This window comes from Podarcis tiliguerta (genome assembly GCF_965153285.1).
Source record: "Podarcis tiliguerta genome assembly, chromosome: 9".
NCBI lineage: Eukaryota > Metazoa > Chordata > Lepidosauria > Squamata > Lacertidae > Podarcis > Podarcis tiliguerta.
The window spans coordinates 55,487,449-55,509,723 of record NC_139542.1 but is presented as its reverse complement, the minus strand read 5'-3'; the positions used below and the strand labels follow the sequence as shown (position 1 = coordinate 55,509,723).

Genomic DNA, 22,275 nt, shown 5'->3' with positions numbered 1-22,275 from the left:
TCCCAACTCTCAGGTCTTCTCTGATGCTGCACCAAGTACCCAGGTGGCCATAGCTGGGTGAGACCAACTCCACCCTGTTCACCCACCCAGGTCTCAGTGATACAGACCTCCTCATCCATAATCGGATCATGGGTGAGGGTGGTCTTGCTCAGAGCCGACCTGGCATTTAGCAACAGCAGCCGCAGACCTGAGGACAACTGCAGTTCCCCAGGTCAGAGGAAGGGCTGGCACAGTCACTAACTGCCTGTGCTGTGTGTCCTTTACCTGGCCTTTCCCATCTCCTATGCCATACCTCCCCCTACCCTGGATCACTGTGATTGGGGGCCCCTGGTCTCCCCAGCTCCTCTTTTCCCAGGTACATATTACGCCCCTTTATTAAAAAACCAGCAAAACTCCAAAATGGAAAAAACACACCCACAGATTAAAAGCTGTATAAAAACAATTTAAACCAAGTCAGTCAGTTGGAGGCTCTGCTGTTGTTTTTTATTGCCCTAACAGAAATTCCTAGACAATACCCAAGGTTGCCTTTGGGTGTTGGGTAACTGAAGGAAAGCGAAGCACAGCCTTCTGTAAATCTGATGTTTTAGGTTTAGAGTCACACCTACATATAGATAGATAACTGTTGACTTGTGAGTCCCTGCATGATGTGACATATTGGCTCAGTAGCAGATTTTTCTTCTTCTTTTAAAACCCATCTGCTATCTCTTCCTGAATTGGCAGGTTTCCTTTGGATGCCGTCTAAAGCATGCAGCCTCTTATCTCAGGCTGTGTACACACAACATGTTTAAAGCACATCTGCTCCACCCCCCTACAATCCTCGGAATTGTAGTTTAGCCCTCAGCACTACAGTTTTATCAGCACCCTTAACAAACTACAGTTCCCATTATTCTTTTTGGGTGTGTGTGGAATGTGATTTAAATGTATGGTGTGTACACAGCCTTAATCATTATGGCCTGGTTTGCATGTCATGCTATGCGAAGATATGGGACTACGTAGGCTCCTGGAGATGAAACTGGCATGCATTTGGCTCCTCCCTGACCCTTTTTGCTGCAGAACTGCACAGAACTGCTAATCAAACGTTTGTTCTTGGTTAGAGCTGGTAAATACTGAGCGGAGACCTTAATCACCAGGTCTGGATGGCACACTAAGCCAAACCTTGGCTTAGCTCAGCACCAAAATGTACCGGGGGGGGGGGCTGCAAGCACCTCTTCAGGAGCACACAGATTCATGTGGTCTTCCTAAGTATTGGCTTAGCATGTTGCCCATCACTTAACTGAGCCATTTTTAGTGCCATGAAACAGCACAACCAACCTGACTTCCCTCTCTGGACATTTCTCTCTCGATCCCATTTAAGTGAAGAATTTCATCAAGAATTCACGGGCGCATAAACAACAGTAATACGTAATATCAACGGAATCCCAGCGAAGGGTTGTTGTTGTTTTTTATGCGTCTGGTTAGAAAGTGCTAAAATGTGTAAGTGGCTCTGATAGCTGGGAGTAAGCATATTTCAGAACTATGAAAACGGATAAAAGGCCCTTTGGTTATATGAGGAATAATCTTAATCCATCTTGTGGAACGTTAAATCTTCTCCTCTAGCGGTCTTGCAAGAGAATGAGATGTGTGACATTACTGGGTGATATATTCAGCTTGGGAGACCACCCACTTCCTCTTCCTCCTCCTCCTCCCCATCCCTCCTGGGTCCCTTCGTAGATTAAACATGAACAGTGTGATGTAATTCAGAGGCTGCTTGTCTTCTGAATCACAGAGCAGTTTTATTCTAAGGGGGAGCTTTGTTTTACAGCATCTGGTGGGGAAAGACGCTGCCAGCAGCGTTTACATTGTGGATATAGTGTCTGCCTTCTTGGATTCTCCTGTCTTTTCATCCGTTTGTGGAATCTCAGTGAAGAACCAAGGGGAGGTTGTTGTTTTTTTGATGTACGGTGAGCTTGTTTTTCTTTTTCCTCTGGCCAGCTACTGCATGGCCTCAATGCTGAGTTACAAATATAGTATGTGACAGTACATGGAGGCATTTTCCTGCTTGGTTTTCTTCCAATTGCTCTGAAGACATGTTATGGTCCCCGAAATTCTCCTTATCCAACATGCATGTTCGTCTAACTGCAAAAGGGTTGCTACAAAACCTTCGACTTCCTGCTGGATTTGGAAAAAACACAGTTATTTTTCATGCAGGTTGGTAATTTTTCTCTGTGTATGGGGGACACCTTGTCTTGTTTACTTCTGCTGCTGTAGCAGTTAGGATTTGTTCAGAGTGCTGTTTCCTTCTTGCAGCATTAAACCTTAAACTGCACCATGTCAGACAAATTAATCATCATTTTCTTAGTGTGTGCGTGCGTGCATGTGTGTGTGAGAGAGAGAGGGAGGGGGAGAGAGAACAGAGGTCTGACAGATGTGTAATCTATTTATAAAGTAAAGAATGTGATTTTAGGATCAGGTTCTTAATTTCTGTTTAATTATATGGCATATAGATTCAGATGTTCATATATTTTAACTCAGACTGTGTATTTTAAATAAAGCTGTCTTCTATACAGTTCTGAAATGTATTCAGCATAATAAGCAGAATGTGTTCTAAATGGAATTCTGAGAGATTATTGCTGAATTTGGACAAAAAACAATCATAGTTCTAGTGCACATAGATAGGCAGTAAAAATATAGTAAATACTGTTCCTGGAAAGAAACGGATAAGCATAATGTATTCTAAATGTGACCTAATTACATCTGCATCAAGGTTTTTTTTTGTTTTTTTTGTACTACGTTGCATATCAAACAGAAAAATGTAGAAGCTTTATTTTTATACATAGTATTTTTGGAAAGCATAATGTTTCAAATAGTGCATCCAGCAAATATGTAACTGAAAGTCCTTTTCGGAGTTTAATCATGTCTCTGTCACCAAGCAGTTTTAATGTGCTCTGTTTATAGTGTGTTTTTGTGTCTCCCCCTCCCTTCTCCTCCCCAGGGCATTTCCTTTTCAGCCTGGCAACTAATAATCTTTCCTAACATCTCAGTCCCTTGGGTATTTTTGACATGCAATTCAGGATGGCTATGCACATGCCTGCTCTCCCCTCCCTCCTTTCCCCCCTCCTGTGTGTGTGTGTGTGTGTATTCATGTGTGCTTAGCACAGCAGTCAGAATGATCTCATAATTCAGGGTAATTGTTACAGTTCAGATGTTTCATAGGCAAGTGAGCTATCCAAGCATTAACATGTGTGGCACAGCTGAAGGGAAACAACAAATATTTTTATCGGAATATAGGTAGATATGCTACTTAACATTGCTACTAACCAACTGATGTATAAGACTCAGCTGCAAAAACAAACAAACACAACCCTGCAAAAAAATGTGTGTGTAGATTGCAATTGACTTGATAGCTAGATCTGAGTTCTGTATGTGTATACATGAAAGCTCTTGTGCGTGTAGTTCTGTGATCTGAGTCTGCTGTTGTACATATTAACTGCACATCCTTCTTAACTGGAAGTAAAATATAAAAAATGTCCTGCTAGCAAACCTTTTCTTAATACAGTACGTTTACACGTAGACCGTGGAAGATATCCAGGTTTTCAATATCCCTGTTTTCACTGCATTCATGACTCTCTTATGTGCATGTCACATAGGTCTTGGAAAGCTGGGGCTAAATTTGTTATATACAGTAACTGGCCATGTAGCTAGCTGGCCATATTTTGTTCCCTTAAGCACATAGATGGTCAGTAAAATCTATCTTCTGTTGGTAGCTAAGGTTAAAGTGCTTATTCTGCTATGGCTGTGGCTAGAATACTTAACCGGGGGAAATGGTTATACAAGTTGCTGAAGACATAAGCCTTTGCTGGCAAGCCAATGATGCAAACATGCAGCAGCAATGTGGAGGTTCTTTGCACCAAGAACATGTGAAAGAGAGCTCATGAGATATGGGTCCAGAATTGTTGACCTGTATTGTATAATCCGAGCTGCAGAGCTCAACATTAAGTCTGTTATAAAAATGTTGCATCAAGTAAAGCTCTCTCCCTGCCCCCAGCTTGATTGATCTCAGCATGGTAGCATAAATGTTCATGGAAATGCTTTAGGAGGAACTCCTTTTTGTGTGTGTCGTATCTGATACTCTTAGCCCCTTAACAATAGGTAGCATCACCCAGTGGAAGAAATCATAGTTCAGGCATAGGCAAACTTGGCCCTCCAGATGTTTTGGGATTACAACTCCCATGATCCCTAGCTAACAGGACCAGTGGTCAGGGATGATGGGAATTGTGGTCCCAAAACATCTGGGGGGGGGGCAAGTTTGCCTATGCCTGTCATAGTTGATTGCTTTAGTTTTAGTTGATTTAAAATTGCCTATAAACAAGAAAGAGAAAACCATTATTTCATTATTATTAGATGATGATGTTGCCGCATTACAGACACACATCTTGGAAGAGGCACTCCCTTTTGCATGCTGGAGGAGTGGAAAGCCTCTGCTACCTGTGGTTTTTTTGTAAGTACATGTATTAAAAACCCACAATTTCCAAGAATTAGATGCCCAATTATTTTGGGGTGCCTTTTAAATCTCTTAGCTGATTAATAACAAAACATTGCATACCTCCTAAGGCACACGGTCACTTGGTAACAGTGGATTTTTGGTGCCTCCAAGATGCATAAACAAGGCACTGTGCTTCTCCCAGGATCAGCCCAGTTCTGCTTTGTGTGTCAACACAGATGTAATTGAGGAGTTTCAGTGTCACCTTCTTGATGGAGGGTATTTGGTACAGCCTTGCAGCTGGGATATATGGACCACTATGTGTCTTTTGGGAGCTAGGCGCTGCAGTAGAAAACACACACCGATGGCTTTCTTTCTTTTGCAGGAGCCTCATAAAACTATTGGCTATGCTTGCCACCGCAGCTAATGTTGTGCTGCTCCACTAAAATGGGACAAGACCTGTTTATCAGTCCTCTGTCAGGAAAAAAAGAAAGGTCCATCATATAGGGCAGAACAGGCAGCCAAAAGCTCATTATGCAAATAATATGGCCCAAGTTTGCAAGTATAAATTACTCAGGTTCTGCCTTAGCCTTGTTCCTTTATTTTCCCCTGCCTTCCTCTTCCTGAGTAAGCAATATGCTGATTTTTTTTTTTTTTTTTTTGTATATTGAAGCATATTGTATGAGTATACTGCTGTGAAAGCTGTGTCCTATTTTTAGGGTTACATAACATATTCTCCCAAATGAGTTCCTTTAAAAAGGAAAGAAACTCCTCTTAAGGCAGCCTAGAATGTTGATTTTTTAAAACTTCTCTAAGACATGTAATGTATTGGTTAAATGTGAATTGTGTCTCTGATTATTATTATTATTACTATTACTATTACTATTACTATTATTATTATAGATAGGCATCGTTAGTTGCCACGAAAGTTAGCCGAACAGATTCTAATGTTTGTTTTGAACCACATGGGCTATTTTTTTTTTCTTGATGTATGGTTTCCCTATGTGAAGACTTGCAATAATCAATAAGCTGTCCATTCTCAGTGGCTTGTGCATGTCTAAAGAGCTTTCTGTCTCAAAGCATTCTGAAGCAGTGACTGGAAAGGGATTGGATGCCTACTTAACAAGTACTGATGACCATTTTAAAAAATACATTTGTGCCCTCGCCAGTTTGTATTTTGTACTTGAGTATCACGAAATCTTACCCAAGGAAACAAGCGTACGGCAGCTTGCGTGCACCATGAAGAGCTTTGTTTAACTTTGAAGTGGCGCAGTCAACAAAAAGCTCTAGACCAGTTGGGCATAGGAGTATGTGTTGTTATGGCACATCCATTATGCAGCAACCACTTCTAGCAAATGTAGGCAAATATTGGTTGCAGCCATTAAACTGAGATGCTGTGACTGGTATAAAGTGACACCATGTCAGAAGCTGTGCTCCTTCAAAAAATTCTACAAGTAATGCAGTATCTGTCAAATTGGTCGGAGCTGGCATCACAAGAATATAACGTCAATGGGACTCTTACTCTCAAATTAGGAGTTAGTCTCTAATCTGTGGAAAGGTTAGGAGAAGAGAGATTTGTTCCTGAGGAGAGCTTATTAGCAAGTATTAACTATGTAGTAATATGAGCACTAAAAACTCAAGAACAGCAATCTTGAAGAGGCCATTTTGTGTGTGGAGGAGAGGACAAAATATAGCTTCTGTACCTTTTCTGGCTGGCAGACCAGATCCTAATTTTCCTGATGCCTGAGTGTTGATGCCGATGTAGTATTAGCAGTGTATTTGGTGAAAAGCCCTGCTTAGGGATGTAGCTTGGTGTGTCATTTTTTGCTTGGCACTTGGTCTCAGATGACCAAGTTTGAGATAGTTTGCACAGTTTGGGATCCTATGGGTGGTCTCTTCTCATTTAATGTTCTGTTGGAAGCCGCCCAGAGTGGCTGCGGAAACCCAGCCAGATGGGTGGGGTACAAATAATAAATTATTACTATTATTATTATTATTAGTGTCTGGCTCAGGGTGGTTTAGTCTGTTTCAGTCCCTACCATTCACTGTGACAGATATCATTCGTGGACCTTGATCAAAGCTGGCTTTATGGGTTTCTCAATGTGGGATAGTTTGGACCCAAAGGCACATTTTGTTTTTAGGGACACTCCCTCTACCCAGTTGTTTGGGGAACATTATGAAACCAAGAGCACAATAGTTTTACTATATGTCCAGGTTCTAGATCAGAGATTTCCAAACTTTAATGTTGATGACACACTTTTTAGACATGCATCATTTAGCAACACAGTAATTCAGTTTTTACTAGCTCTGGGAGTTTTTGCTAGTGCCGGGAGCATTTGCATGACACACCTATACACTGCACACACTAACAGAGGTTTTCAATCTTTTTGAGTCCACAGCTCCTTTAACTAAGTACATTCTTTCTGCGGCACCCCTGTGGGGCTCAGAAGCCCTTGCCTGCAGAGCTGGCAGCCTCTCACCCTTTTTTGAACACCCTGCCTTGTGGAGGGTTCCCTCAGTCTCCTCTCCTCTCCACTCTCCTTGGGAGTCCTCTAGGCAGCTGCTGCTGCTGCCCTGGTCTCTGAGCCACCACCGTTGCCCCAAAGAGAGGTTTCTCCCAGAGGCACCATTCGCCTGTGGAGCTTGTAGCCAGGGATGCTGCAACAAACAGCTGTGCAAACCTTTGGGAGGCAGAGATGCAAAAGGGCATCAGAGGAGGGAGGGAAGGACAGGGGCCAGTGTTGCCTGCAGCACCCCTGACCAGCTTTCAAGGCACCCCAGGGAAATAAACAACTATCTGGCTTTTAGAAGGCACCTGAAGGCAGCCCTGTTCTAGATTGTTTCTATACAGATGTTTAGTCTAGAATATGTCTCTGTCCACTCATGAAAAGAATACTGTTGCGCACCACCCTGATCTCTGAGTGATGTGAGATTCCAGGGGTTCTAGGCATGCTTACCCAGGTCCGTGTTTCTTTCTGGGAATGAGGCACAGCAGAGACTGTGGTGTCTCTAGGGTATATGGTTTATTTACACACATATACAAGATCTGGCTTACATGCGTGAAGAGGACACTTTTAGATCCTTGCTTTCTGTCATCTGGTTGCTGGGCTTCCTTGCTAATTGATTGCTGGCTCCTGGGCGGGAGGGTGGGAGACAGTGTCCCAAATTTTACATTAATGGGAAAATGTCAGCTTTTGATCTGTTATGGAAGCTTCTTAAGATGCATTCACCATGGAGTTGAAGTAGATTTGAAGCTGCTTGTGTGTCTTTTTTCTTTTTCTTTTGTGGCCTCCACATGTTAGCCATGTGGTGGCCCACACTCCCCCCCCCCCCCGCTAAATTTGGGTTTTCCTGATAGGTGGATAATCCAATACGGGAAGAAAATCCACTGTAAAATTTATGTTAACCCCACTATGGGCACACTTGGAGCACATAGTATGGTTGGGCTTTTTCCTATTGTCTTGCATGATAAAATTAATGACTTGAATGATAAAATTATTCTCAGGTAAAGGCTATAGTCCCACTGTCTTTAACTATAGGGTCACCAGTGTTGAATGGCTGGGTAGGCTTTTGCCTAATTCTAAAGGTATCTGAATGAGTGGAGGTTATTTGGTTTCCTTTCTGCCAAAGAAGTAAAACTGCTCTATTTATTTCTATTATGGACAGTTACAAGTCCAGCTGGGGGGTAGGGGCTTTGTAGTCCTAAGCAATCCCTTGCTTTGTTTCTCTGTTGTGGTAGTGTCATCAGCAGCTGCTGGGGATTCCTACCGATGGAAAAAGGGTGATTCAAGACAAATGTCTCCTTGTATCCTCCCTGGCAGAAGCCAGAGTTGCTTCAGTGCTGCAGGCAGACTCTTCAGTATGGCTGCCTATGCTGTGCACATCAGGTTGGGAATGTGAGTGTCACCCTATGGATGAAAGCAAAGTACTGAGCTCAGTGCTTTTGGGCAGCTACTCCCTCTATTGGACTTTGTTCCAATTTGCCTTCTCTCTTGGACCTTTCTTCTCATCTAGTTCTTGACCATGCAGAAGTGTGACTAGGACATCCTGGGTTTGTGTGTGTGAGAGAGTGAGAGATCTATTTTGAAGCTGCTATCGTAGAAGCAAGTTGTTCTGTAACAGAACACTTGGTATCCTGTCTTCTCTCTTGCCACCGAGTTTCTTGCTGCCCTAACCCACTAACTGTGCAGATGTCTACTCGGTTGAGTTCAATGGTGCTTAACACCCAGGTAAGTGGGTATAAGATTGCAGCCTAAATTAAGTTCAGTTGCCTTTTTAGGCTTGAAGCCTTGCTTTTGGCATGCCACCTGAGATATTTTAGTTTTATGATTTGAATGCTGTTCCTAGTTTAGAAGAGTTACATGCACAGGCATCCAAAAACCATTTGTGAATGTATTTCTGTCTTGGAAGAACGGACCAATGTGACTGAAGTGAAGAGAGCAGGCTTGTGAAATGAGTCATCCTTTAATTAAGCATTTAGCTTCTTTCTTTTCCGCACCTCTAATCTGTATTGGCCTTCACCAACATTTTGCGCTCCAGGCATTTTGGACTATGGCTCTGATCATCCCTGGGCTCTCATAATCTGGTGGGTTGCGGTCTATAACATTTGTAACACAACAGGTTGGGGAAAAACTGATCTATACCCAAAGCCTATGGCATTGAAGGGGTCTTACATTTCCGTGAGGACATGGGAGTTGTAGCCCAATACATCTGGAAAGCAGCACCAGGGTTTGGAGGGAGCTTCACAGTGGAAGCAAAGGATTTGATTCATAGCGGATGGCGTGACCTAATACTGGCTGCACACTGCAAGTTTCTGTCAGTATCCTTGGTCTATTGCATGAACAGTCTATTGCTACCCAGGGGCAGTGAGGATTTTAATCCTTCCAGGGCTTTAATTTTGCAAAGCAAGCACTTTTCGTGAGGCTTAGTAGACTAGATGCTTTTGATGTCTATTTTTGCACAGCTTCAACTTTAAATAGCCTCTAAATCCACTCTGCCCTCCCCTCTGCAAGGTTTAATATATTTGTATGATTTGAGCATACTTGGCTTAATCTTGGACCTCAGACATGAACAGCTAAATCCATGCATCCTTTTTTTTTACTATTTCTTACTACTTAAATGCTGTCTGTCTCAAGCACTGTGCTGCCACAGCACTCGTAATGCTGTGCCATGTTTACTTTAGGCAATAAAAAGGAGAGGCATCAATGTTTTTATAGCATTTCCATGCCACAGAAAGACATAGTCTGTGTTTTTAACTTTACATCTACCTTCTGTGTTGCTCCAATGGCATTTTCCGTAGCATGTTTAATTTTGTTTTGAAACAAAGTTTGACAGTCCCGAAAATCAACATGGCTAAGAGAAAATATTTTGATCATCTTTCCCAGTATTCATCATTGGTTGCATAGAATTAAAAGGCTAAAAGTTCAAACATTCATTTATATGAAGGAGGCAATATCTTGAGCAGTGGCTTTTTATGTCAGGGGCTGGTGGAAAGGTTTCACCACCTGCAGCCAGGTAATAGACTACAGGTAAAAGGTGTAAACACAATCCCTGGAATATAGTTCTTCCCAGATTCATGGCCCAAGTGTTCCATTAATACATATTTAATCAAATTAATACATATTTGGAAAACATATGAGTAGTAGTAGTAGTAGTAGTAGTAATAATAATAATAATAATAATAATAATAATAATAATAATAATAATAATAATATACCCAGCCACTCTGGGCGGCTTCCAACAAAAGATGAAAAATACAAAAAGATTATAAAATTATGTAGTTGAAGAGGTGAAGTATTCTGTTTATATGGGGTTCTGTAGTATTTCACAGCAAATGTAGGCATTTGAGGGAGAATGAGATTCTGAAATATCAGTCTATCAACCTGAGCAAGAGGTTTGTTTCCTTAGCTCCTCTTTGGAGTAAAATACACTTAGTGTGGATTCAGCCCTTAAGTTGCACTTAGGTCCCATCAGTATCTATGCAAAAAGTTAACTCCACTTGAAATCAGTGAGACTAACATCAATACCAGTTGCAACTAATTTATTCTGTATCCAAACCAAAATATGTATGTCATAAAGTGTAGGCAATTCACTGCATGTTATGCTTCAAAATAAGATTCCAACCTTCTGGTTCTTATACTGTAGTTTCAAAAACAGTCTGCAGAAAGCTGCAGAGAGAGATTGCTGTCCAACTGATAATCTGATAGTCAGATTTAATAAACTGATTTTTTTTTATTGGAGCATAAATGAGAAGTATTCTTTTTGCAGGGTTGTGTGTCTCAGAAGGTATCTTCTAAGGAGGGAATGTCGTATGATACCTGCCATAGACAGGCTTTTTAAAGAGTATTTATGTTAAAGATAATAGGTTGCTGCTCAATTAATCCGGAATAACTTTTTAGTCAAGCATATTTTTAATAAATTCAGTCTGTTTTGGCTAAATATTGCAGTTTTAACAGACAGTATATTTAAAGACACAGATGGCTATTCATCAGGGGACATGTATATCTAAGATTAATAGGATCAAGGGAATAAAAGCAATGTCATGGGGTGAACTCACTGCAAGACTGGTTTCTCCATTTGTTTAATTCCTAGCTACACCTGCTTCTGCAGCCCCATACTAATTAATGGAGTGGTGAAGTTAACTAGATTAGAACCTGTGCTTGTCTTATTTCTATTTGGGAAAACTCTTCCCACTTGGAAGGCATACTTGGGTGCACACATGTCTGTAATAAACTCTTAAAATTATTACGTTTAATTAAAAATGATTCCAAAGTGCTGTAGGCATTGGAGAGGAAGCTTGTGGTCATGGGCTGTCTGGTAAATAATGCTTTATGAGCCTTAATGTATGTTTGTTGCTGCGGCAACACTAGTCATACTTCTAGGGCCTAGAGTTGATTTTCAGTGTTCATGGCTTGAAATGCTTGAGCCATGGTGAAACCAGCCTAGTAAACATGTAGGCATTTATGACTCTAAAACGGGAGTGACTAACCTGTGGCTCTAACCATGTTGGGTTCCCAACTTATCAGTCCCAGCCAGTAAAGGTATAGGGACCCCTGACCATTAGGTCCAGTCGTGGCCGACTCTGGGGCTGCAGCGCTCATCTCGCTTTATTGGCCAAGGGAGCCGGCGTATAGCTTCCGGGTCATGTGGCCAGCATGACTAAGCCACTTCTGGCAAACCAGAGCAGCGCACAGAAACACTGTTTACCTTCCCGCCGGAGCGGTACCTATTTATCTACTTGCACTTTGACATGCTTTCGAACTGCTAGGTTGGCAGGAGCAGGGACTGAGCAATGGAAGCTCACCCCGTCAAGGGGATTCGAACCACCAACCTTCTGATCGGCAAGTCCTAGGCTCTGTGGTTTAACCCACAGCGCCACCCGCGTCCCTCTGTCCCAGCCAGTAGTGAGAACTAAAGAGGAAGGATGCCCTCCACAGCTTCCCGTACAATGTTGCCTTCAGTTCCCTGCAAAGCCATAATCTTAACGCAATATGGTAGAGGAGTGAAGATAGCAGAATCTTTACCTACCTTTTCCGTATATGAATTCTGGAAGAGAATGCAACTTGCATTCAGTCACATGGCTTCTGAACATGGACAAATGCGGGGCTGTCACGTTACTTGATCTGCCATTACTGATGCAACTCATATTGTCAAAGAATCACATTTTAGAATGCTGTTGTGCTGCAACTTAGATATCCCAAACAGTTATCCTGAAACAATATTGGAATTTGCATTCTGAGTGCCCATTAGGTCTTAATCAGTTGATTTGTCACCAGAAGATGTGTACATTTTCATTTCCCAAAGTGCCTACACCAAATAAACAAAATGCTGTACGTAGGAAACAGTATGCCTGCAATCTAAAACTGTGTGTACAAAGAAGAAAGGAGGAAGATGGATTTTGGTATGCCAGGGTGAAGAATGAGGTTTTAATAAATAATTTGGCATGGTAGTGTTAGAAGTCAGATGATAGTTGAACATTGAAAAGTGGGCACCAATTAATAGAGGGAGATTGGCTTTAGTTGGAGAATGGGGGGGGGGGATGGTTAGGAAGAAAGGTACCAGAAGAATGAAGATTAATAACTTGAGGAAGCCGTATGACAGGCTGATTTATTGAGATGTAACACTTCTACAACAATCTCTTCAAAAAGTGGCTCTAGGAGCATCCAATTCTGGGTACTACTTTAATACACACAACATTTAGGCAAACAATATGGGTGTTCTAGCAGTAGGAGGCACTTAAAAATCTCTGTCCCGGTACATTTTGGCATTTCTGAAAGCAAATGTAGTGTTGAGCACTGGGGCATGGTTGTCTTGCAAACTTTAAAAATTAGACTTTGGGGGGAAAGGGTCAGCACATAGTTGCTTATTTGAAAATGTGGGTTATAAATACAAATGATGCTAGCATATAAGTGCTGTAATTCTATCAGACACTAATTTTGTATGCCATTATGTCTGCCTGAACATTACCCTGGGGTAATGTTCTGCTTAGTGGTGGTTAGTGGTCCCCATGCGATTTATGCTTCATCTGAAGCACTTGTGCAACCAATTTTCGAATCAGTGCCTAAAATGCATTATATTGGTTGCATAAGATTGCTTCCCAGTGTCTTCTAGTTCTCATTGTACTGGAACAGTCTCGCTACTCGTGGCCCCAGCAGATCTACCTTATATTTAAATGAGTAATAGTTTCCTAATAAAGACAATTTCCTGTTTGTTCTGTGCTACACCAACAAATTCCTGTGAGACCTGTATGGAATTTGAGATCAACAGTGCAAACGTTTGTTCTAATCAGCTCAGAGTTTTAGTTTTAGTTTCAATTTTTAGTCCAGAGCACAAAGATGATGACCTTGATGTATCATTACACCATTCAATGCACAATGTCTTTGAGATCCTTAGTACAGTACTTGTTTTCAAAAGTTAAGGTGTATTCTCTTTTCAAATTCTCAAACATATTTTGAATATATAGGATTAAATTAATTATTCCTACTTTTAAAACATTGAACAATGTTTTAAGTGATACTGCAGGTCTGTGCTCACAATATTAACGATTACTTTAGAAACAGAACTCTCACATCTTTAAAGCTTTGGCAGTAATTGTTGTTCAAGTATTTGGTCACATCCTGTTTGATGTAAATGCAGCCTTCCTGAATCAGCTGAGAGTTGGGTGTCTATGACTGTGCCACATGTGGAAAATAGATTCCATAAGTAAAATGGGATTTTAAACTTATTAGTCATAGTTGAATTAGTTAATCTTTTTACAGGGCTTTAATTTTTACAGTGTTATTAAGATTTGATTTGAGATCTAAGCATCTTCCATTGCTGTTGCTAGCCCTCTCGCCAGCTGTCTGTTCTGTATCCATTATCTGCTGTAGAAATGTTTCGCAAGTTGTTGTTTTTTTATCCTAGTTTAATTAACTAGTCTCCTCCTGAGGTCTCCTCCTAAAGCTTTGTCTGAGGCTGTAGTTGGCGGTTGAGCAGCCATGCAGAGATGGAGGTGGAGAGCTATAAAATGCTTAGGTTTCAGTACTGTTTGCCCCAGGTTGTAATACACCTGACTGCCGGCATTCTTGTTGTGACATAAAAAACCATAAGACCATTTTCATATGATATGACAAGCATGTTTCTAATGGGTCACATTTGAACTGAAATTCCTAAACTATCAGGGACAGGTGGTTTGGTGTGCTGAAGGAACTGCATTTGGCTGTGTGCATGACTACAAATGCATACAAGACTACAAATGCATGCAAAAACATTCCCATGTTTTTACATTTGCACACATGCTCATGTGGAATTGAAATACTGCTTAATTTTAACTGATGTACAACCTGTGGTTCCTTTCTTCATCATACCTTTTTTGTAGCTGTACACTTGGGAGAAAAATATTTTATAATAAACTGATGGTGTTCACAGAGCCTAAATCTATAATACATGTGGAATTTTAAATGTTCTATATGCTAGCAACTTTAATTATTCTAGCTAAATGGTGCAGATGCACCTAAAAGGATGGCTTTTTCAGGTTAGGTGGGTTGCTCCTTTACCATTCTGATGGGCTTCAGTTGTTGCGAGGTGACTTAGATGGCAATCCTGTAGCCATTCACCTGAGCAACTTACTTCTGAGTTGACATGTATTGTTAAAGATAAGTGAAATGCCAGCTCTGGTGGCCTCAAAGTCATCAACTTGAGCATCATGTTCAAATAATAAGGCAAATTGGAAAAGCAGAAGAAAAAGCACCTGTGGTTATTTACCTGTGATGGATTCTTCTTTACTCCAAAGCGCAAATTCCTATTAGATGCATCCTATACTGCCAAAAGAAGACAGACAAGTCATGCAAATAAGAGAACACCCACATGCATTCTTTTGACTGACACGTGGATAGAATGACTGTGAGTATCTTTTCAGTGGCCTCCTACATGAATGTAGCAAAGGATCTGATTGGTTTGGGTGTGACCATGTTGAGCATCCATTGCACAGGTACATTCTTGCCAAGACTTGCAGTTAAGCTGAACTTCAAGGACTAGGAAGATGTGCTCCATTCATTTCAAATGTCTTTATCCAGCCACACCGATGAGAAAGAAGAGAGGGTCTGAAGAAGTTATTTTGTTGTCTTCTCAACAAAGAAGCTCTTTTTTGCAAGTTTTGGAAGGTGGGGACTAGTCAGTTTGTGCTTTTACAGTAATGGAGAGCTTAGCTGCCATCCCAGGAGAACCTAAGTTTCTCAACCATGAGGTGACAGAAGCTGAACAAAAGGAACTTAACAACGCGGCAGAATCCAGAAAAGAAACTGGAACAACTTTAGATTTGCAGAAGATCCAGCAGACAATTAAAGATGACCTTGTGGCAGAGATAAAATCCAGCCAGCTGGAAATAAAATGTGTGCTTGAGGATATCAAGAAAGCCTGGATGGAAATGGAAATGAGGCTGAACACTCAGGTTGACATGGTGACCCTGATGAAGGAAGTGAGCCACAATCTGACTAATATTACAGTGTTTCAGACAATGGTAAAGAGCCCGAAAATGTCTGCCAGCTTGACTTGCGTTGCCACGGATGAGAAAGAACAGGCATCCCAGTGCATGGATGCAGAAGTTGGAAGTATAGACAAGTGGGGAGCAAACTGCCAATGTGGGGGGAATGCAGAGAATCCTACTTTGGGTAAGAAATATACAATTGTAATAGTTTTGCCTGACTGATATCACTGCAGGCTTTTGAAATGAAAGCTCTTTCTCCCAGGAGAAAAAATCCTACATTTAATTATTTGAAAAACAATGTAGTAGCCTTGTAATTCAACTATAATTTCAAGCTAGGAAAGTAGGTTGGGGGGTTTTGTGTTTTGTTTTGCTTTAAAGAAATGTTTGGAAAGTAACGTACTGAGACGTTGTAAGGAGTTATCTGCAGGGGGAAGATTAACTTCTTTCTACAACCTGTAGTGTGTTAGAGTAAAAGGTGCTGGAACATTTCATGGCGCGTTCTTATTTTAAGCAATACCTACTGAGCTTGTCAGCTGACTCAGGCAAGTGCTTTTGGAGAAATGAGCAATAGATTAAGTATGCCCCCTTGTGTTGCCTACAGGGTGTGAAATTGTTTGCAAAACACCCTGCTAAGTAGACTAGCTCTCTGCTTGAAATATTGTCAGATGTGAAAAACTGTGTAAGTAAGCTGAGGAACCAGATATTCACATGTTTATTAAGAAGGAAAGACAAAACCGGAAACTGATGTCATGCCAGTTTGCATTAGATCTTGGCGTTATGCTGGCAGTCTTTGTTCAGTCTGTACAAATATATTGTTCTGTCCCAGAAGGAATCTCTCCAGAAGCTAAGGCAAGGATCCTTAGCTGGTGTCCAAACATATTTGTGATTCAGTAAGCCATACTAAGATTTTCAAGACACTTGAAGGAGGTGGTGCTTGTTAAAACAATTTCCCACCTGCTTGAAATAAAAACTTTTAGTAAATATGACTGTGAATCGCCTTTAAAACTCGACATGAAGTAGGTTTTACATACAAGAGAAGTGCAGTAGGAGCCAAATTTTATAAATGGTGGCAGGTCTAGTAGACTGTGTTGTGAATGCAAATAAGGTACAAGTAGTGGTGGCTTGAGAGTCAGGGAGAGTTTTCAAGCCTGCTGTTTTCTTTGGATGAAAGAATTAATTGGATTGATCATCAATATTTTTTCTGCTGACTGCTTGATTCTGTGCTCCTATTCAAGATTGATTATTCAGCACTCTTTGACCCTGTACCTATCTACAGGATGAATTTCCCACTTGAAATAATTTACCAATACAAAAGTGTGCCTTGTGATTGAAGAAAACATTTCTTTGTCCTGTTGGCACTTTCCTCTAGGGCAGTGGTGGTTAATCAGGCCCTGTAGATGCAGCTGAACCACAGCCCCAGTCAAAGATGATGGGAATTGTGAGTCGTAATAAGATCTGGAGAGCAACCGTGCTGTAGGGTTAGTTCAGAATGCAGCGGAGTGAGGGCTTTTCACAAGAACAAGAGACCAGTGTGCTTGCCTGCTTCCTAACAAGAGGAAAACTTAGCATCTTTGAAGGACACTGGGAGACTGCAACACTAAATCCAGTAAGAGGCTGTGCATGCATTGCCATTTACTCTGGCTCCATTGTGCTCCCACCACTGGTGTTTGATGTTAACCACGACCCATAGCTATCATGTACAGTGGTGCCCCGCAAGACGAATGCCTCGCAAGACGGAAAACCCGCTAGACGAAAGGGTTTTCCGTTTTGGAGGTGCTTCGCAGGACGAATTTCTCTATGGGCTTGCTTCGCAAGACGAAAATGTCTTGCGATTCCTGGGGGGTTTTTTCCGCTCCTCACCACCTTTTTCTAAGGCACTAAGCTGCTAATAGCCTTTTAGCAGCTAATCCGCTAATCCCTTAAGCCTTTAATAGCCGCTAATAGCCGCTAAACCGCTAATAGCGCTAATCCGCTAATGGGCTTGCTTCGCAAGACGAAAAAACCGCTAGACGAAGAGACTCACGGAACGGATTCTTTTCATCTTGCGAGGCACCACTGTAGTTCCTTGAGAAATACTGCGGCGTGGTGTCTCTTCCCTCAAAAGAGCTTCTATCCAATTTGAAAAGACACTTTGCAGTTAAGCTGAGGCTTGCACATTCAAGAAGGCCATTTCACATGAACAGGCAACAGCTCCACGAGCAGGAGTTGGGCAGGGGTGGGGGCGGTTGCAGGCACAGGGAAACCAGGTAATGTGCATTGGTTGAAGACATCCCTACCTGCCTTCTTGCGTGTACAGCAACATGCAAATACAACTTGAAATGCAGTGTGTGTGTGTGTGTAGGGGGAAACAACCTCACTTTGTGTTAAGCCACGTATCTGTACCTGGTTAGACCTGCAGCGGTTCTCAGGGTATGAGTCAGGTTTGTAGGCAGCTCTTGGGCTGCAAGAGGTATTCTGACTGCTGTTTTGTTTTTTTAATGTGTTATAAAGGTTGCATGCCACCCCCAATCTCTGCCGAGCAGTACCAAGAGTCCAGGGGGTTCCAGTGTCGTGTTTCTGTCGGGAATCGAGATGCAGCAGAGGCTGTCATGTCTTTAAGAAATACGGTTTATTCTACACGTATTTACACTGGAAGCTTTCGGTGGAGGGAGTGCAGAGTTTGCAGCATTCGCATCTCCAGAGGGGTTTGTTCCCCGCAGCAGTGCAGCCTTGGATGCCGAGACTTCTCCATGTCTCTGTCCCAGCCTGCCTTCAGCCAGCCCACCAAGATGCTTCTGACCTTCAGCTCCCTGCCTCTCCTTCCCAGCAAACCCCTTGCCAAACAACTCCTCCCTGCTATTCCAAGCCCAGTTTTAAAAGGTGAAAATATTCCTGTGTGACACCGTGTCCACGTTGCCCTAGCAAACCCCCACCCCCATTACCTGTAGGGTCTTTTGTCTGGCTTAATGCAGTGGTGTCCAAACTTTTTCCAAAGAGGGCCAGATTTGATGAAGTGAAGGGCTGAGAGGGCCAACCAAAGTTGTTAATCTTTTTTTAGGATTGAAGTGAAGTTCTTGAGCTTTTTTATGATTTTACCCCAAAGTTGATGAGCTTTTTTTAGGATTGAAGTTGTGGGTTTTTTAGGATTTTACCCCAGGAAATAAACTGCCACAGGGGCCAGATTAAACCGACCAGCGGGCTGGATTAGGCCCCCGAAACGGATTTTAGACATGCCTGGCTTAATGGCACGGGCATCATCTCCCTCTGCCCCTCTGGCAAAAAAATAAGCTCAGCCTGATTAAACCACAACACCCAAAGAATCTACAGAGGGAAATCTGGCACCCAGGGATCTAGGGGGGATCCCTGTTCCCGCACTAACCCGTAACACTATGTATAAAAAAAAAATTCTCTAGTAGACGGGTTATGTTGTTTTCCTGTTACTTTTGTTTCATTCATACTCATGAATATACGTAACTAATAAATTGCGGCAGGGGAAGAGGAAATGACTAGGTATCATATAGGTATTCTTACCAAGTTAATTTTACAATAAACCTAGTCCTAGGCAGTGTGTATTTCAGTGGCCTTCTCAGTGTTTGCACTTAGCTAGCTAAGCTGTTTTTCCAGAAGGTCATTCCATAGTAAATGGGCTTAATTTATAAGGTTTCACATTGGTTGGGTGAATTTTTTGGGAGGGGGTCAGGAGCTTTCTGACACACAGGGACACAAAAGTTCTAGAATTAAAATTGAGTCATCTCTGGAACACAAAATATTGCAAACTTTTAACAAATTCAGCTCTTAACTAGCTACTTGGTGATTTTTATCCATTTGTCACATTTAATAAGATACCAATTTATGAAGCTAGGCTGAACAATGTTTTTTTTTCTATGCATGTAAATTAGCTCAGTAGTAAAATGTTCCCGGATCAGTCCAAATGTAGTTTATATAGTTGAAATGAGTTGAAAACCCGAAATAATGTCCTCCTCTTTAAGAATGAGCTGCTCAGATCTTACAAGTAGCTCAAAGGTACCCGCCATGAGCTACTTACCCAAGAGAGATGTTCATTTGTAGTGATGGGCTTATTGGGTATCAGCCAGGTTAATGCTGTCTAATCTTGAGCAATAAAGAACAGATTTGACTACTTTTAATCCAACCAGAGAAGGCAACATAATGGTCGGGAAGAGCCCATTCCCTCACTTTGCATCTTGTTCGACCTGAAGATTTCCTCTTCCCCTTGTTTTTGAACCTAGATGAGTACCGTGTGGAAACGAACTTCAGGGGTAGGGGAATGTTGTGGTGGGGTTATTATGGCTTGAAATCTGTGTGCTTCTTACTCTGAGCGCGTACTGTAACAGTACTTCACTAGGCCTAGAGTGTTCAAAGCCTTAAAACTCTTTCTATGTATTTCTTAAGATAGACAGTATTGCTTATCACAACCGTCACAATAGTCTGCTACTCACCCACCTTCCCTCCTTACGGGTCCGACCATCTCCTTTTTGTCACTAAGGATATTATCCAACAAAGTCATCCCATTAGCACAAGGACTTTTGCCTTCTCCTCCTTGTGTGCCCCTCAAATCTGTTCCAGAGAGTTGAGGAACCTCTAGAGCAGATTCTTTTATTGGGGGAGAAGAGGGAAAGTGCATTGTGTAGGCAAAAATCCTTGTTCTAACAGGACGACTTTGGGTACAACCACTGTTTTAAAAGTTTCAAATTACAGATTAAGGGAACCCAGTGCATCACGTAACTTTGGAAAGAAAGTTCTTGTTTTGAATGTTGTCATAGAGCATGGGTAGGCAAACTAAGGCCCGGGGGCCGGATCCAGCCCAATCGCCTACTAAATCCGGCCTGCAGACTGTCTGGGCATCAGCGTGTTTTTACATGAGTAGAATGTGTCCTTTTATTTAAAATGCATCTCTGGGTTATTTGTGGGGCGTAGGAATTCGTTCAAACCCCCCCCCCCAAATATAGTCTGCTCCCCCCCCCCAAGGTCTGAGGGACAGTGGACCGGCCCCCTGCTGAGAAAGTGTGCTGACCCCTATATAGAGCCTCTAGGGCTTTGGGTATGTAACGGTGGCAAGAGTATAAAAACTGAAGGAATATTCCTACAAATGTGAAACAGTTGTATATTTATTAGTACAGTATACATTATGCTAAAAAAAACACAGTATTTTTGTAAGGGCACCTGCCAGAAACATGAGAGAAGTTGCACCACTGCATCTGGGGAATGTTGCTTGATAAAGCCATGTTGGAAATTAATCTTTGGCAAAACTGAGCAATACATGATTGCCAATTAATCAGCTGTGGTACTGAGAGCACCCAAATGTTTAATGTGGCTTGTTAGAAATGATTGCCAATGAGCAGAGCACAGTAGTGAAAATCCCAATAATGCTTAGCAATGCTGGAATTGTAGGAAGGAGCACAGTGTACATCCTGGTTTTATCTTATCCACTATCTTTTTATATATTTCTCATGTTTGAATGATAATCCTTTTAATGGACTTGAGAGGTCCCTTAACTTCAGGGTTTGTGTTTTTCATTATAAAGCTGAGAAACTCCGCAATTTGCAATTAAGAGGGGAAAGATTGCTAAACCTAGTTGGAAGTGTCTATGTTGGAAAGCAGAAATGGTAAAGCTGTAATTTGCAATGGAAATTTGTACATGGAAGTGCCTGTGGTGCAAATTTTATGTTAAATATGCCATTAAAACTGCTTTGAAAATGAAATTGAGCAAGCTGTTGCATTTGAGATTGCAGCATTGTGAGTATATGTTAGAAAGGCACTGCAATATTATGGTAAGCTTTTTAAAATAGAAATGTGTGGGAAAAGATGCTGCTAATGGATAAGCTTCAGTATTTATTACAAAATATAGCAATAGAACGCTTGCTGACAACTTGGCAAACTGCATATAAGGAGTCTTCCTTGTTTTGAAGTACTTTGCTTCCCGCAGCTATCAAAGTAATGCCCAAAAGCACAACTTTGACAAAGAATTACTTGATACGCCTAATTTACTTGTACTCTTGACGTTTACGACGTTCAAAGTTGTTGCTTCTTGTTTCTGTGTTCTGCAGTTGACAGGGGCAAGCAGAAGAGTCCCAAGAACTCATTCATACAAACCCGCAGTTCATCTATCGAAGTGCACTCGCCAGAAACAAAACAACACGAGCTGACACAATACAAAAAAAAGTGTGAGAACCAAAGTGGACTTATCCAGCGATTGAAGAAATGCTTGGGCATCAGTCATCAGAAATTTGAAGCGTTGGCTATTGTGATCCAGCACTTGGAGTCCGAGGTAAAGTTAATTCAGAGTTTTGAATGCACATTTAATTATTTGGTATTGCTTGCGTTTTACATCTTTTCTACATTTGATTTGATTTGTGCTGAAAAAATATCTAAATATGAAGGAACTTGGATGTTTATAGGCTTTTATTGTTGCACGCCACCCCAATTTCCAAGCGGGGCAATATTTCAGGGGTTCCAGGCGCTTACTTAGGGTTCATGTTTCCTTTGGAATGAGGGATATGTATATGCAACCTGAGCTTACGATGGAGGGGTTCTCGGCATTAGTACCCAAAAATGGCCATGCTTCTCCCATAGCCACAGCCTTTGATTCCAACAGAGATGAGGCATCTCTCTCTAGCTTCCCAACCTGCTTCCTGCTTCCAGCTCACATAACTAATAACTCCCAACTCTGGCTTTTGTCTGTCAAGCTGAGAGAGGAGGGCCCACCCATTTGTTATCTGGCACAGAGCCACTTCCTTTGTTACCTTAATGGCCCATACTTAGAGGGCCATTACCAAGAAACTTGTCTGGCTGTTTCAACAATTTGAACCCTTACTTAGATTTCAGCACTTGCTAGATCCAGGAATTTAAAGGGTTT

General features: G+C 41.7%; 1 protein-coding gene and 2 long non-coding RNA genes across 11 annotated transcripts in view; 2 read left to right on the top strand and 1 right to left on the bottom strand.

The window, feature by feature from the left end:
- The window catches only part of MTUS1 (microtubule associated scaffold protein 1), a 102,288-nt gene that overhangs the window by 53,801 nt on the left and 26,212 nt on the right, over positions 1-22,275 (top strand). For all 9 annotated transcript variants that reach the window (XM_083458019.1, XM_083458024.1, XM_083458022.1 and 6 more), the window contains one exon: positions 21,467-21,687. In XM_083458019.1, coding sequence (XP_083314145.1) covers positions 21,467-21,687 — 221 coding nt within the window. The remainder of the gene's footprint in view (positions 1-21,466; positions 21,688-22,275) is intronic.
- On the bottom strand, positions 1,283-15,134 carry LOC310685729. Its single transcript, XR_014515444.1, has 4 exons — positions 14,702-15,134; positions 11,987-12,168; positions 4,583-4,933; positions 1,283-2,151 (listed from the first exon to the last, which is right to left on the bottom strand). It is a non-coding gene; the product is annotated as an uncharacterized lncRNA (long non-coding RNA).
- Positions 2,250-5,187, top strand: LOC310657426. Its single transcript, XR_014501773.1, has 3 exons — positions 2,250-3,267; positions 4,381-4,477; positions 4,845-5,187. It is a non-coding gene; the product is annotated as an uncharacterized lncRNA (long non-coding RNA).